At 46.3% G+C, this 15,948-nt stretch overlaps 1 protein-coding gene across 3 annotated transcripts in view; it reads right to left on the minus strand.

The window, feature by feature from the left end:
• SZT2 (SZT2 subunit of KICSTOR complex) overlaps nucleotides 1-15,948 on the minus strand; it is a 79,459-nt gene that overhangs the window by 24,594 nt on the left and 38,917 nt on the right. For 2 of the 3 annotated variants that reach the window (XM_060276975.1, XM_060276973.1), the window contains exons 29-49: nucleotides 14,220-14,373; nucleotides 14,044-14,136; nucleotides 13,811-13,892; nucleotides 13,400-13,678; nucleotides 13,039-13,174; nucleotides 12,807-12,923; nucleotides 12,656-12,719; nucleotides 12,279-12,464; nucleotides 10,952-11,215; nucleotides 10,614-10,791; nucleotides 8,010-8,084; nucleotides 7,646-7,784; nucleotides 7,105-7,210; nucleotides 6,539-6,662; nucleotides 5,119-5,271; nucleotides 4,206-4,308; nucleotides 3,935-4,049; nucleotides 3,668-3,779; nucleotides 2,570-2,688; nucleotides 2,279-2,443; nucleotides 1,569-1,659 (exon numbers count right to left, since the gene is read on the minus strand). In XM_060276975.1, the coding sequence (XP_060132958.1) occupies nucleotides 1,569-1,659; nucleotides 2,279-2,443; nucleotides 2,570-2,688; nucleotides 3,668-3,779; nucleotides 3,935-4,049; nucleotides 4,206-4,308; nucleotides 5,119-5,271; nucleotides 6,539-6,662; nucleotides 7,105-7,210; nucleotides 7,646-7,784; nucleotides 8,010-8,084; nucleotides 10,614-10,791; nucleotides 10,952-11,215; nucleotides 12,279-12,464; nucleotides 12,656-12,719; nucleotides 12,807-12,923; nucleotides 13,039-13,174; nucleotides 13,400-13,678; nucleotides 13,811-13,892; nucleotides 14,044-14,136; nucleotides 14,220-14,373 (2,855 nt within the window). The remainder of the gene's footprint in view (nucleotides 1-1,568; nucleotides 1,660-2,278; nucleotides 2,444-2,569; nucleotides 2,689-3,667; nucleotides 3,780-3,934; nucleotides 4,050-4,205; nucleotides 4,309-5,118; nucleotides 5,272-6,538; nucleotides 6,663-7,104; nucleotides 7,211-7,645; nucleotides 7,785-8,009; nucleotides 8,085-10,613; nucleotides 10,792-10,951; nucleotides 11,216-12,278; nucleotides 12,465-12,655; nucleotides 12,720-12,806; nucleotides 12,924-13,038; nucleotides 13,175-13,399; nucleotides 13,679-13,810; nucleotides 13,893-14,043; nucleotides 14,137-14,219; nucleotides 14,374-15,948) is intronic. The other variant, XM_060276974.1, reaches the window with a different exon arrangement.

A 15,948-nucleotide genomic window follows, 5' to 3' on the forward strand; every position in this document is an offset into this window, starting at 1 on the left:
CCTGCCGGGAAGGAAAGTCTACTCCAGGCTTACGGTAAGTGTCCCCACAGATGTAATTCTCCTGCTCTCAATGAACTTGGCAGCCAGATGAGAACAGAGGGAAAGGAGGAAGGGCAAGCGGCATTAACTTTCTCCCTGCCAATCACATAATCCCAAGACCAGGTGGTTTCTTACATTCAACTACCTAAATAACTACAGAACAGCCATAGCCTGCAACTAGAAAGCTTGCTAGCAAAGACACAAGGGATCAAGAGAGCCATTTCACATGCTACTGAATGAAGCAACTTCCACCTCTAGTACCCTAGATAAATATGGCACAGATAAAATGTTCTGCCTGGTCCCCAATATGAAAATTACTCAGACCAATTGTAAGGATGTTTATTGTGCATCACCAAATGTGAACCAGGGTCAGTAATCTCAATCTGTCCATCAGCTGCTGTCACCAGCTGCAACATATCACAGCATCATGGAGCTCCTCTTCCAGCTCCAAGTTTATGCAAGAGAAAAATCTTTTACTAATCCCAAGGTACAAAACGAGGTGCCACAACAAATAATGCTCCATAAATGTATCCATCTTTTCTGAAACCCACAAGACCTTTCACTCCCACAACTGTTCTAAGGAGGCCATTACAGAAATGAAATTCTCTCCCTCCCCCCGAAAGCAAATAGCAAATTTGCAGCCATTTCTATCTGGAGTCAGTGTGATTTCTTTAACCTGAGTCTCATCTCCAGTGGGGTGGGGGTGGGGGGGGGGTCTTCTCATGGCCAAAGCATATGGGTTAGGAAATTACCCAATGGAAAAGATGTGGGTGGCTACACAGAAGGGGAAAAGTGGGTGATACAGGAGGCATCAGAGCAGAAGCCAGAACCACAGCAGGCACAAGGTCAGGATGAGGGTGGGAGCAGCGCAGGAAAAAGTACAGTGGACCACTGGAATCTACAGAAACTACCTTGAAACTGGGAAGGTGGAAACAGGTGCTGCACAAGATCCAGCATGGAACCTACATGACAGAAGAATGTTCAGACACACTTTGAGGTGATGCGTTACCCACACAACCAGACCACAGTGCAGGTGGAAAAGGAGGGAAGTGTATGGCACAATGCAGACACACAGACACACACAAACTAGCAGTACCCCACCACTGAGAGTCCATAGGCTGCCAACTGACACCCACACTCCCCACAGTACCATATGACTCCCCACTTGACGTCTACAGCTCATCACTGTGCCCTCACCTAAAAGTCTGTTCATTTTTTGTGCCCCCCCCCAGTAGATGTTTGACGAGCTCCAATGAGCAAGAGCCACCATGACTGCACAACTCATAAGGCCTTGGGGGAGCGGAGCTCACAAATTTATGAACTCTTCTCCACCCTACTGCTGGCTGGCACAGCAGTAAACAAAACAGAAGCCGGGGACCTTAGTCGGCTGACTCACATGGATTAAGCAGCATGTAGATTTAACAGCATCTTCTGGCACCTGGGTAACCTACCTAGGTCAGCATGCCACTGTCTATAGATTGCTTTGTCAAAACAATAGAATTAGGGGGTACGACAGAGACACTCATTACCTTTGCCACCAGTGCCCTGGCCTCCAGGCTTGTTGTACAGATAGAGATCCAGGTCATGGCTGCTGCTGCTGCTACTCTGGTGGAAATAGTGCTGAAATGGAAGGCAAGAATAGTTAAATCAGACTATTTCTGGGAGCTGCATTCTCATCAACACAGAGGGCTGCCTTTGAGGTCCCTTAAAACCAGAACCGTGGGTTACATCACATAAGACTCTTAATCTCAGTAAATGATATACAACACTTATGGCAGAGCATTTCCCAGCATAGAACACTACACAGACATTGTAGGTTTTTTCCTAGTCCTTTGAAGGATACATAGCAGTAGATCACACATAACCATAAAAACAGTCCCTGTATGACTGGTCCTCAGGGACTGAGATCAAGCTGAGGGTAGAGATGTTTGAGGCTGCCGAAAATTCTCATCCTAGTTTGTGCCTCTCATTCTGTTCCAGAACCTAGCATGCTATGATCTGTTTACACCTCCATGCCTAGCCTTGTTACCCCTGGGATGCTCGTCATGCCTTCGTCTTTCGCACATTTTCCCTTAGTCCTCTACAATAATAATAATAATAATAATAATTTATTATTTATACCCCGCCCATCTGGCCGGGTTCCCCCAGCCACTCTGGGCGGCTAGAGACAAGAGACAAACACTGAAGTTACCCCCTGAATAGGCAGCACCAGGCCAGGCACAAGCACCCGTCCTCTCACCTTGAAGTGGTTCTCAACGTTGCTGTCTGTGTACTTGGGTGTGTGCAGGAAGATCAGCAGGTTCTGACGCAGGTAGCAGGCTATGGCCGGGAGCCAGGGCAGGCACGACGGGGGCAGAGTGAACTGCAGCACTTCAGTAGGTGGGCTTCCTGGAGGCTGTATGAACTGCATGGAGAAAGAACTTGTCAATGGTCTGATATAGCCTGAGCACATCCAACCCCAGAGATTTAGCCTGGAGATTTAGTCAAGAAATAAAAGGCGGCCTTGTCCTATTTGAAGCACAGCCTTTACCTCCACATCAGCAGGGGTGAGCTTGCAGTTCCGCACAAGCATAACTGTGATGATGTCCAGGGTGGCCTCATCGAGGCGCCTGCGTAGAACCTTCACTAGCTCATCTGTGATCTCAGGTCCTGTAGGAGCAGAAGAGTTGCAGTATGTAGCCTTTGTCTCACAGAAGATGTTGAGCTGGGAGATGCAGCCCTCTTACGCTTGAGCCACCCCATACCAAACCCAGCATGCTCCATTTTTCAACAGCCCACACAGTCTGGCTACTGTTCCTGAGGGTTACCTTAGCACCTATCCACTCCCTCCTACAATTGCAACTTTAGTGGTAGAGCAACGGCTTTGCATGCAGAAGGTCCCATGTTCAAAGCTGGCATCTCTAGGTACGGCTAGGAAAGACCCCTGTCTGAAACCCTGGAAATCTGCTGCCAGTCAGTGTAGACAACAGACGGACCAAAGTCTGGGACAGTATATAAAAAAGGAAGCTACCTATGTGCCTTTGCAGGTTTCCACCTGCCATTTCTTGCATTTTGCAACTGCTACATTAGTTGTGTTCCAGATCAATGATCTGTGTGTGCTACACAGTAAACTATGTCACAAGAGAGCAGCCAGGCTTTCCCACAGACGGCTGTCTGAAGGAAAAGCCAGAAGCAGCTAAACCACAAGGGAAAAGAATGCCAATGGCTTGTTATTAAATTACAGAGGAAACAAAACATTAACACAAGATTCCAGAGAGCTGATGAACTAAAGAATGGGAAGGGAGCAAAAGGCTGCATTTCCCTTTGTTGTTGCAGAAAGGGCTTCAATGCAACATATATTTTTAAAACCCTGTTAAGGTGAGCTTTCCCAACTGGGTGCCCTCCAGATGTTTTTGACTATAATCCCATCAGCCCCAACCAGCAAGGTAGATGGTAGAAATTGTAGTCCAACGACACAACATTTGGGAGCCACCAGGTTGGGAAAGCCCACCTTAAAGGGGACAGAGTTACTAAATCCAACATTTGTCTGGTCTTTAAACACCTCAGGGGGCAGATAGCTTGAGGGCAGTAACAAGATCTCAATAAGCCTCCCGTCTCTGACTTTACGTTGAATGAATGTGCCACTTACCTGCCGGTGCAACTCCATGAACCACCAGCTGGATATGCCTGTCCACTTGGCTCACCGGGCGGGCCGAGTCCACACTGCGGCAAGAGGCCGTCTCTAAAGAGGAGCGAGAGCCCTATCAAAGGAGAACAGAAGAAGCTTGAGAAGATGGAGCCGCCTCCCAACACTCCTGGAAAGACAGAGAGAGCATGCTGTGTGCAGCCGGCATGCTCGCTCTTGTGCTCTCGGCAGCAAGGGTGCAGGGGTTCCCTGGGAGGAAAACAGACTCACGCTCAGGTCCTCCATGTATATGGGCTCCTGGCTGCGCGAAAGGGCCAGTGAACGGCATGAAAGGCTCTGGGCTTCAGCTTCCCCACCCTTCCCACTGGAAGTGGTCTCAGAGAGTCTGGAGGAGAAAGTAACGAAGAGGAGAGGGTAAAGCCAAGGGCAATGGGCTTGAAGGACATTCCAAAAGGAGATACCAGCAGAGGAGATGAAGACACCACAGGTGAAGGCGACCCCCTTACTTGTGGGGTGCCGTATGACAGAATGGCCAACTTACCGTAAATAGAAAACAGACTTGGTTGAGCGCTCCTGGTAAACAAACATATTCTTCCTGTTCACAACTGAGAAAGCATTGAGGACAGAACGCAGGGCCTGGATGGCTGCAAGGGGGGGGGGGGAGAGATGGCTTACAAGTTGCAAAGTCTGATAAAAATGCACCACCCACTGCTTTCTTCAAAAACCAGCATAGCACGCGACCCTCTACAATTTTATTTCCCAAATATTAATCCAGCCTAATCCTCATAACTACTGCCCATTTTCAACATACCCCTTTTTGAAAAAGATCATTGCAATTTGGTGGCTGTGATAAACATGTACTAAGCGTATCCAATGGAGAAATATCTAATCCTTGTATGTTTCAAGCTAAGGGCATATTTGGGATGAAAAAAGCCCCTTTGTTTCAAACGCGCTTCTTTTAGATCGTAGCTAGCCTATTATTAGGATTTTATAACAGTTAAAAGGGAGCTATTTTTAATACAGTTCGTTCCATGATGAAACCTTACCTCAACGCTAGGATCTCTTCTAATAAATGAACTCGCTCAGATTTTTATACTCAAAGCTTCCCTTCTCCCCCATCACAAAGTTGCTTCTTGAAAAATTCTCCCACTTGTTACGCAAGTTCCCCCTTCTGTGCATTTTATCACCACTGTATTTGTGGCTCCCTCTTCCTGTAAGGAGCCTGTGGCAGAACTACCTTGTTTGAAGCCTAACTCAGGCCACCTTCCACATCATTTGGCTAATTAAGCCTTCACACCAATCCTAACAATCAATTTGTATCATCAGTGGGCCACCGCTGGGGGCGAAAGGGCACAATGACAGGATAGAACTCATTGCCCAGGAACGGGGAGTCTGGGGATAGCTCCTCACGTGCCCCCCCCAATAGCCAGAGCTCCCTGCATCCATATACCCACCGCGTGCAACACCCATATTGGGACCCATCTTGAGTCGTGAATGCACATGGATGGTGGTGCTCCAGACCGCATCGCAAGCAAAGTGTCCGGGTATGAACTGCATGGTGGCCGCAAGATAGTCATGGGGCTGGTAGCTCTCCTCTCCGGGGTAGTCTGCACAGCGGGAAATGCAATTCAGCAGGCCAGCCCTCCACAGAGTTCTCTTAAAGCCAACAGTTGTGCCACAAGATTAAAAGGCAAATACACACACACACCCCTCGCAAGATGAATGCCTCGCGCAACGAAAAACTGGCTAGACGAAAGCGTCCAGCGATTCTTTGTTGCCTCGCAAGATGAAGCTTTCTATGGCCGCGTCTCGCAAGACGAATTTTTTTTGCCGTTTTTTTTTTGCCATCTGCCATTTGTTTCCACAAGACGAAAATTTTCGTAAGATGGCACAACCCGCGGAACGAGTTATTTTCGTCTTGCGAGGTACCACTGTACCTTAAACAGGGATCCTACAGAGCTTGCCCTGAAAAATTTTCTTATTAGGAATGTTAAGTGAAGATATCAAGGAAAAAGACAGATGTCTAGTAATGTATGCAATCACATCCGCCAGACTCCTTATCGCTAAAAACTGGAAAAGTGAATTAATTCCAAAAATAGAGGGTTGGCAAATTAAATTGATAAGGTATCAAAATGTGGCGAGGAAAATGGGAGAAAGTAAGGGAATATCAGAACAGAAAATAGACAAAGATTGGAGAAAATTCAATGATTACATGGCAGAATTTGTGGGAAATGCTCTTAGCAGACAGGTGAAGGGCCCAAGTAAACCAAACAAAAATGGAAGAAAACATGTAAAAAGCTATACAGATGAGCTTGGATACAAAAACCGAAATAGAGAAAAGGCTGGAAGTCATCACAGGGTGGAGGGTGCAGGGTTCTTTTTTCTTTTTCCCCATGTTTATGTTGTTGTTATCATTTATTTTTATTTTTATTACATGTTGTACATTTTTTGTAAAATTATTATTTCTCAAATAAAGAATATTTTCTGGAAAAGAAAAAAAGAAAGAAAAGAAAAGCAGGACGGTGCATCACCACCAAAGCAGTGACAAAACGGCAAATGAAAAGGATTCATCAGCTGTCACTTCCCCAAGTACTGCCCTGCCATAACAGGCAGAGTAAGAGAGGAATCTCATCCTGTGGTCTGTAGGAAGCCTGCCTCTAATATAATGAGGACAGCCAAACTAGTGGGAAAGCAGAGTCTCTAAGCCAGGTGCGGGGAACTCTTGGCCCAGCAGGGGTTGCTGAACTGCAGCTGCCATCAGCCCCAGTTAAGGGATGTTGCAAGTTGTAAGGCCAAAGGTTCCCTACACCTGCTCTAGGCTCTAAGGCTCAGCACAGCGTTATTGGGGATAAGGATACCGCTTTGCACTCCTACCATCAGGCCCAGTGCGCTGCCGGTAGGTGTACGGCGTTTCACTTTTCCAGATATCCTCCTCGCTCTCAGCAACGAGCAGGGAATTGCAATTATGACTGTCATGCAGGTCCTGTAGCAGCAGCCGCTGTGGACAAAAAAGGGCCGCAGAGATGGACTTAATGCTTCCTCACAACAGGAGGTCTGGCTGTAGAAGAAACTGGTATCTGCCTTGAAATTCAAGGGCAATATTTGTCTGCACGACTGTAATCATAACATAATGTGATGAAGCTGGTACATCCCAGCTTCCTCATTTAAAATATCAGCATCTCAGTCCTCATGTTTAAGGTGAAAAGATATCTAAAAGTGTATAGATATACACAGGTGTATGAAGTTTCTCTTTAACGGCTCCACTCCACGAGCAGAAAAGATCTGGGTGGTTTTTCCAGTGGCCAAAGCTGTAGCTTTTTGAATTTTTCAAATATTTTGGCTAATGAGTGACCTTGCCAAATTCAACTTTTGGAACTTAGTAGGGAGATATTCCTGCTACCAAGGAGTCAGTATAGAGAGACCGAATGTGCCAGAGTTACCTGATTAACAAGGCGGCAGATTTCACCAACTTTCTTTACCACTGTATGGTGAAGATGCCCACATTCCCCTTCCTCATTCTGCGTTGCTTTCACCGCACTCAAGCTGCTGTACAGAAAGGAAAAGGGAGACTGCTCAGGAGAACGTTTGAGAGAGCTCCCACAACAGCAGACTATATGCACAATATGTTTTCCTGCTCGATCGTTAGTAATGAATTGAACACAGTCAACAATGAAAAACTGAAATTAAAAATGCACGAGTCCTGGGGGGAGGGATCTATAACTATCACGGCCTGGGCTCTTCGCCCTTTTCCAGCATTAGCACGAAACTGGCAGAGGCACAAGGCCAGCTAGCTTCATGTTGGAAAAAGCAAGACAGATTGTACAAGTGAAGTCTGGAGAACTCAGAAGCCAGCTATATAACACAAGGCTAAGATCAGGGGGACTGGGAGAAACTGCATGCAGAGCTTGGGGTAAAAGCCACAGTTGCCATTTCGGGAACCAGAATCCCGGGGTGAGCAGGGCATGGGAAAGGGGATGTTACCGTGTGTGGGAATAGACTTCCACCCGGTCCTGGTGGATTTTGACAATCAGCCAGAAATCAGGCATGAGAGGGCACTTGGGTTCCAGGTCACTCATTATTGCCTCCTCGCATTCGGAATCACTGCTCCCGCCATCATAGCCTAAGAAATGAAAATGTACTGCATCTACTGAGTGGCTCGGCCAATCCATCTTTGACAAGAAGTCAAGGGCAGAGAGAGCCTCATGGTGGTTCCCTTGCAGTCCCATCTCCACAAAGTGGATGCCCCTGGACCTCAAGGCAAAATAATCCCAGCTGAGCAACCTGTCACTCTGCCACAAACCTGCCTCCACCCAACTGAGAAAGATGACCTGGCTCATCCACTCACCTAGGAGATCGGAATCCATACTGCCCTGGCTCGATACCAGGCTCTGTACCCGACTGGGACGCTGCTTCCCACAGCCTGTAAGAAAAGAGAGATATTGAGAGACTGCTCTGAGGTCTCCTGGGTCCCCCCAATTCTCTCCTTGCTCTGGGGCCAGATTTCAATCTAAGCACCGGCCTCACACACACACCCCCCCAAAAAAAACCTGTGCATGTACAAGCCCAGGCAACAAGAAACAAACCTGGGAAGAAAAAGGGGATCAGCATGTCACAAAGCGGTTGGCTTCTTTTTTTTACCCCGTCTGCTGCATGGGTTGTTTGATGTAAGAAACAAAGCAAGATTGACTTCATAAAGAAGCCCGACAGCAAGACACATGGCAGCCTTTTAGAGCTTACAATCTCATGAGCCCAACAGCACTAAAGTGGTTTTGATTACAGAAAAATCAATATTGGAGCATAGTTACAAAGAAAGGCACTTTAATGGACACCCCTAAGAGAGGGAGAGAAAGGGAGAGACTTTGCTATTACAGTCAGGCCTGGGGTGAAAATGCTAACTTGAATAAGCACCAGTTCTCTCGCAAGGGTGAAATGGCATATTTTGGTTCAATCTCAATGCACAATTGAAAATATGAGGGAGCAAACAGTGTATGTTAGTAAAAGGCACCAAAAGGCCTCTCAAGAATGATGAAGTAGGTGAAACCAACACACTCCTTAGAACGAGGAAGGCATTTGCATATTAAAAAGGAGCATGGACAAGTACTTGGCACTTCCCCATGTAATCCTTACATTTCTAATCCTATTTCCACAAAAGGGAGACCTGAAAAGCGTTTTTCCTCTGAAGAGAGGCTGATTGACCTGCACACAACAGAATACTGAAACAAAACCTAACAGAGTGGCAATAAAGCCAGCTTAATGAACTGGTAAGGCAGAGAAGTTCCATTATATGGCGTTAAAAGGCAGTCGCTTAATCGCTTTCAGAGGATCATCATGAGCCAAATTCTACATGAAACCTCGGCAATAATCTTCCGATGTTTCAACAAATATAACCACCTTCCTATGGCTTCCCAGTGCCACAAGAAGTATGGAGAATCCATCTTGGACTGACAGCATAACTGCAGCCTCAGAGACTGATGGAAGCACTTGTCCCTTGAAGAAGAAGCACCCAGTCAGCCTCTAGGTTCTGAAAAGCCTTTCAGTAATATATATATATATATATATATATATATATATATATATATATATATATATATATGTGTGTGTGTGTGTGTGTGTGTGTTATATGTATATACACATACACACACACACACACACACATATATATATATATATATATATATATATATATATATATATATAGTATCCACTTTTCACCAAAACCGCTTGACCAATTGCATTAAAATTTGGACACAACGTCACATGCGGATATGCAAGGGTTTGCATACCGTTTGCGTAGATAGATGTCACATCTATGGCAGGTAAAGCAGGTAAACCCCACTGTTCCTGAACACAAAACTCATAGACAGCCAGGGATGCTGGGAGCACAGGAGAGGTTGCAAAACAGCGCCCTCTAGTGACGGCTACACTGGTACTGCAGCTAGGAAAGCTTCCCTCTCCACAGCATCTCAACAGGGTGGGGGGAGTCACAGGGATGAGCCACAGCAACGCGTGGCCGGGCCAGCTAGTGTGTGTGTATGTATGTACATGTACATACACACACACACACACACACACACACACCTTTTCAAATGCTAGCAGATTGGGTGTACAATACTATTACAGTTGGCTTCATATATCTAGGATTGAAACAAAGAGCTTGCGGAAACTGAATAGCTTGGCCCCAGGAATTCTTCTTTTCGACCAGTTTCACAGACTGGTTTTGCATGGCTTCTTGTAAAGTTATAGAATCAGAGTTGGAAGAGACCACAAGGGCCATCCAGTCCAACCCCCTGCCAAGCAGGAAACACCATCAAAGCATTCTTGTCATATGCCTCTGCTTAAAGACCTCCAAAGGAGACTCCACCACACACCTTCAAAATAGATAAAGGTATTCAAAATAGATAAAGGTATTGTGGCCTAGATGACCCCCCCCACCCACCCAATTACTGCCCTCTCTGCGATGAAAGTTATAGAATGTGCTTTTCCTGAATTTCTGTAAATTTCGGACAGCACTGGTAAACCACAGGATTTTTATAATACTTGTTGAAATTGGAAAGTTAATTTGGATAGGCAGCGGATATTAAAGATAAATTTAAGGAACCGCAGAAAGAGGGGGAAGAAAGTCAAGTTTTGAAATGTTAAAATGATTGTAGAATTAGTGAAATGTACAAAATTAGTGAAATGTATAAACTTGAAAAGTATAATTTTTTTTAAAGGAACTGCTTAGCAAACCTAGTGTTTGTCTAAATCAGCCTTCTATGGCACAATGCCCTCCAGATGTTGTGGATTACAATTTCCATTGGCCATGTGGTCTGGAGTTTTGGGAGTTGAAGTCCAAATCTCCTTGGAGGGCACCAGTTTGGGGCAGGATGAGCTAAAGCAACCCCACACGGCTGAACTCCCCAGCCCCTGCTCCAAAATTCAGGTGGAGATGCCAGCTCATCTTCCCTACCTGGAGTCACAGAGTCTGCCAGGCTCGCTACAGATGGTGTTGCTAAGGGAGATTTCTCACTGTTCCACTTCTCCAAGGAGCACGGGAGAGGCTGTGGCTGGGTCACGGAAGCTTCCTCATCCAAGGAGCCACACTCCGAAGCATGGGCTTGATCTGGCTGTGGAACTTCATCTGACAACTGCAACACAGCAAAGAAGTATCAGATTACCAGAATGCAATCCATAACATGCCGTTCCCAATAAACACCCTTTCCAAACAGCATCCATCAATAATCCATCTAAGAAAAAAACACGTCTCCAGATCACCCTACCCAACTCAGCATGCGCATGGCTACTTACGTCCAGGAATTCTTCCGTCTCCTGCTTGTTCTCACTTGCTGGCCATGCCCAGAGACCATGGGCCTCCTCGGGGGGAGTGGAGCAGGGCAAAGAGCCTTCTGTTTTAATGCTGCTTTCACACCTGCCTCCAGTCATGGTGCTCTCAAGCGTTACTGTGGGGCTAGGCCCACCTTTGGGGGCATGTAGGCGACTGATGGAAACATAGTAGAAATCACTGTCTTCAGCATTGAGCACATAGCCAGGTAGGGCTATTCTCTGGAACTCCTGCATAAAAAAGAAAGAAAAAGAACGGGGTGACTGTCTAGAAACAAGCAAAAGGCAGGTGCAAGTTTCTTCGGCATAAAGCAAGACAGAATGGCTGAGAATGGAGAAGCATCAAGGTAGCTTGTTGGGGGGGGGCTGGGGGTGTTTAGGGTTTATGAGCTGAAGGTCAAATGACTGTGGAAAACTGAAGTCATATTGGGGGGGGGAATAAATTTATAAAGATATTTGAAGATGGCTATCATATTTCCTCTCAGTCTCTTATTTTCCAGGCTAAACATACCCAGCTCATAAGGATTAGTTTCCAGACCCTTGATCAGCTTGCACATGTTCTAGGTTGTCAACATCCTTCTTAAATTGCGGTGCCCAAAATTGGACACAGTATTCCAACTGTGGTCTGGCTAAGGCAGAATGGAGTGGTACTATTACTTCCCTTGCTCTGGACACTTTACTTCTATTGATGCAGCCTAGAATAACATTAGCTCTTCTTCTTTTTTTGTACTGTTGCATCATACTGTTGACTCATGTTAAGCTTGTGGTCCAACAAGACCCCAAGATCCTTTTCACATGTACTGCTAGTAAGCCAGGTGTCTCCCATCCTATATTTGTGCATCTGGTTCTTCCTGCCTAAGTGCAGAACCTTACATTTGTTCCTATTGAAATTCATTTCGTTAGCTTGTGCCCAGTTCTCCAATCTGTTAAGGCCATTTTTAATTCTGATTCTGTCTTCTGCAGAATTAGCTACCCCTCCCAGTTTGGTGATGAGTAGGTTTGCTGGGGGGAAAAGGCTTTCACCAGGAATGTACAGCAATATAGACAGGGTGTGACTCTAATATTGATAGCCAGGGAGTTCCAAAGCATGCTAAAGATTTACTGTACATTATGTGACATCTATGAAAGTGCAAGTTCCACAAATCTAAGTGACCAAGTATGGGGCATCAAAATTTATTTATAAAGGTATTTATATACAGCACCCTCCCATAAAAATCAGGGTGGTGGCTGCTCAAGTAAACTGGCCCCAAGTTGTTAAGTGCTTCATATACCAATAGCTTGAAAGATCACTTACCTCACGAAACTTTTCCAGAGAGCTCTCAGGCCCAAACACGAACTGCAAAGGGACTGTTTCACAGTGGCAGCTTGGGCGGCCTTGAGAACTGTAAACATGGGTAGCCACCCGGCTCAAAGTGCCAGAGGTAATTGTCCGTGAATGGCGCAATGCAGACACAATCTCGTCATCCAAAAGCCAGCGGATCTGTGACAGTAAAGACAGCAGACATGGTGGTCTAGATCCTAAGTAAAGCGCAAACCCTGTTGCGGCCTTGCTTTTAGCAAGGTTCACAATGCTGGTGCTTGGTCAGGACACAGTGCTGGGTGCTGAGGAGTGGGAGGGATATTAATTAGTCTCAGAGCAAGTCTCTTTTTCCAAGGGCCAAATGAACTCACCTCTGTCATGGTAACTTCAACGGCTTGTCTGTGCACTCCAGGAAGATTGGAAAGTGCCGGGTGCCTTGGGAAAAATAGAATGCAACGGTCAAGGACAGTGGCTCACTATTTCCGCACCCCAGCATAGCAACATGATGGAGAGGATAAATACCCATTGTCCACAGTGGAGGGCAACCTGTCCAAGGTGTGCATAAGCTCCTCATCGGAGCGGAAGGAGGAGGGCCGCCCTGGGGAACGGGTGAAGGAGACGCTACTCTCAGAGGTGTACCTGTAGTGAAGACAGGGAAAGAGTTACTAGGCTCAGCCCTCGCGTCTTGCCAAAGCCACTTACAAAGTTGTGGTTTCCAAACTCCCCTGCCCACACCGCCACCCTGGAGTCCCACCTATTGTGATGCAGATCGTTCACCGTTTCGATTTCCAGGGGGAGGGTCAGAACAAAAATGTCGAGGGTCACACACAGGTCCGAGAGGTCAATGGTGTGCAGCGCCTTGCAGCTCTCAAAGCAGCCCAGTACCTCCCCTAGTGAAAGCAAGAGATATTACTTGAGTTAGACAATGCTACTTCAAGCCTTCCTTGCCAAGTGCTCAAGGAGGTTGGGCCTCAGCATATGATCCCTCCCCTCCCTCCCCAGCACCCACCACTCCTTGCTTGGAGGCTGAAACTAACCTTCCCTTCCAGCAACCCATAAACCCTAGCCATGCCACCCCACCCCCACCTCAAACCCCAGGGCTCATTTCCATTCACCTAGGCAGGTGGGCAGCGAGCGAACAGGCATGGAACTGTGCTGGCTGCGCAGCTTCACAGAGCACGTCATGTGCACAAAGAGCGGTGGCATGTCCTGTTCCAGCAGCTCTTGCTCTGCCAGAGAGTCTCCCAGCACGCTGAAGGAGTCCTCGTCCTGGTTAACAGTGTTGGAGTCAGACAGAGAGTCGGCTTCTAGAAATTCGTGGTCCAGCCGTTCCCGATACTCTACTTCCAGTTCGGGGTCACTCTCTGTCCCAATGCCATAGCCGGATGCATTGCCTACGGGCAAGTTCGAAAAAAGCCAAAGTGTTTTCAAGGAGCGATGGAGCTTTGGTGAAAGGCTGAAAGGGTTAACTACAATCCTGTTACAGCAGTCCTCAGAACAGCAAGGTGAGGAAGAGTTTCCCTTACCTTCATCCGCCACCAGATCAGTTTCTGAACTTTCCATGTCTTCACTACCTTTCCTATCTGTATGGTCCCGAGAGGTCTCCTCCTAAAACGGGGACAAGAAGCCACATGTGCAATGTGCATCAAGTCTGGGTGCCACACGTATCCTTCCAAGTTTGGCTCTTTTACAGCCTTCCAGACCCTCTTAAAGGAGCCTCCTTGGGCAAGGTGGCAAAGACACAAGCATATCCTCCTACCTCTTTTTTGGCAGAAGGGGGGCAGTAGAAGTAATAATGAGGATTGGACGGCACGGGCTTGAAATGCAAGCTGCCAATCTCCAAGAACTTTTCCTAGAACGGGAAGAAGGAAGAGTTGGGAACATACTTTGGCCATCAAAGCTACCCTCACCCAGAGGAAGCACTTTCCTCCTTACCTGGATGATCCTGTGCAAGTCGGGGTGCGCCTGGCAAGGCTGGCTGCTCTTTAGCAGAGAGAGGGGGAACTCTGAACAGCAGCTGGGGTTGGGTTCTTGGGGAGGGCAGGCCGAAACATGGGACTCTGGCTCACTAAAATCCTCCGTCTCAGCACTGCACAGCAGGTTCAAGGAAGAGTGAAGTCAGTCACAGGCAGCTCTGTGTACTTGTGCTCCCAATAATACAACCTTAACTCTCCCTGCTCCTCAGTCAGCAGCAGCCTACATGCCTCTATTCCCCCATACATCCTAAGATCCCCAATGGGTCAGAAATAAGAGGTATGCACAGGTGCACACAGAACTGCTTCATGTGCTAAAAATAGATATATTGGAAGATGCATCTTCTGGAGCGATGGGTCTGTGAACTGAACCTCGACAGAAATCTAGGGCCCGGCTCACAGATTCACTCCACAAGTATAGCCAGTTCTGACCATGAACACATGAGCATAAAATATTGTGTTTGAATCAGCTTTGCTCAGCCTTGAATGTGGCAAATAAGTAGTGTATGCTCTTGGTTCACCTGCATAGGGATTCCAATCCTCTCCTCCTGTCAAAATGAATGAACAAACTAACAAAACAAAACAAAACAATTACATATATACCTCTTCCCTCAATGGCTCCTTCAGGCCACACTTTTCAGAGAGCCATTTTATAGCATTTAGAGACGGGAGAAAAATCTCAAAATTATCTAAACTACGGTTATATCAAACCTGTCTAAAACTAATTTGATGGAAGTTTAGTCAATTGATTTTTAAAAGAACCTATGTGCTACGATTGGATTAGGGGAGGATTAATGGATAAACGCCTTAAATGCAGATCAATGCGCATTTATTGATTCAGCCAAATAGAAAGTGTGAGGAAGAATAACTGGCAGAAGACAGTAATGCAAATAGTGAAGGAAGGTGAGCTGTTGTGCTTGATTTGCAATCACTTAAATATGTTTAATAATATGCTGAATAATAAAACTACGTTTGTTGTAATTAAACTTATTCATTGTAACTTTATTGATTTATTGAAAGGATGCAGTCACTCTTTCCCATTATACTTGAACTGGGAACCTCTGGTTTAAGAGCTCCCTACAAACCAGGATCTAATCCAATCCTAACTTCTAGGGCAGTGGTATCCAAACTTTGGACATGCCTGTTCTAGGGAATCCTTAAAACCATAGTTTTCCAGTTCAGGCCACTTGGAAAAGAGTGGTTTAATAAATCTCTACTGTAGCTAGATGTGCTCAGCCTTCCTATTAATTTATGCATCCACAAACCAGCAAGCTGCAGTTGCTTGCTGCGCCACAAGCCTTTCTAAGAACCCACAGAGAACATGGGAGTGTAAAGCTGCTTTTGCTTTAATTTTTGTGAGCCGCCTTGCATTAGGTTCTGGGGGAAAGACAGACAGGCCATCAATCAATCCATCTCACTTGGGGGTTCTTTGGTGAAAGGGGGTGGTGGTGTTTATGTTGGTTTGTGGCACCTATTTTCATAGATCTATTCATGGTTGGCATATGGCTTGTCCTTTTCCACAAATTATAAATATCAGTTACACCTGTGATACTGTGTTCCTATATCGGTTTTATTAATTGTACTGTTTTAAACTGGTGCAGTGTCTCTCCTTTCTCACTCTAGTTCCGTTTGGCTGCCCCATTTTCAGTTTGCAAGCCAAACCTTCCTGCTCTCCTCTACTGTACTATAGA

The sequence above is a fragment of the Zootoca vivipara genome, chromosome 7, assembly GCF_963506605.1.
Source record: "Zootoca vivipara chromosome 7, rZooViv1.1, whole genome shotgun sequence".
In the NCBI taxonomy this organism is placed as follows: Eukaryota; Metazoa; Chordata; class Lepidosauria; order Squamata; family Lacertidae; genus Zootoca; species Zootoca vivipara.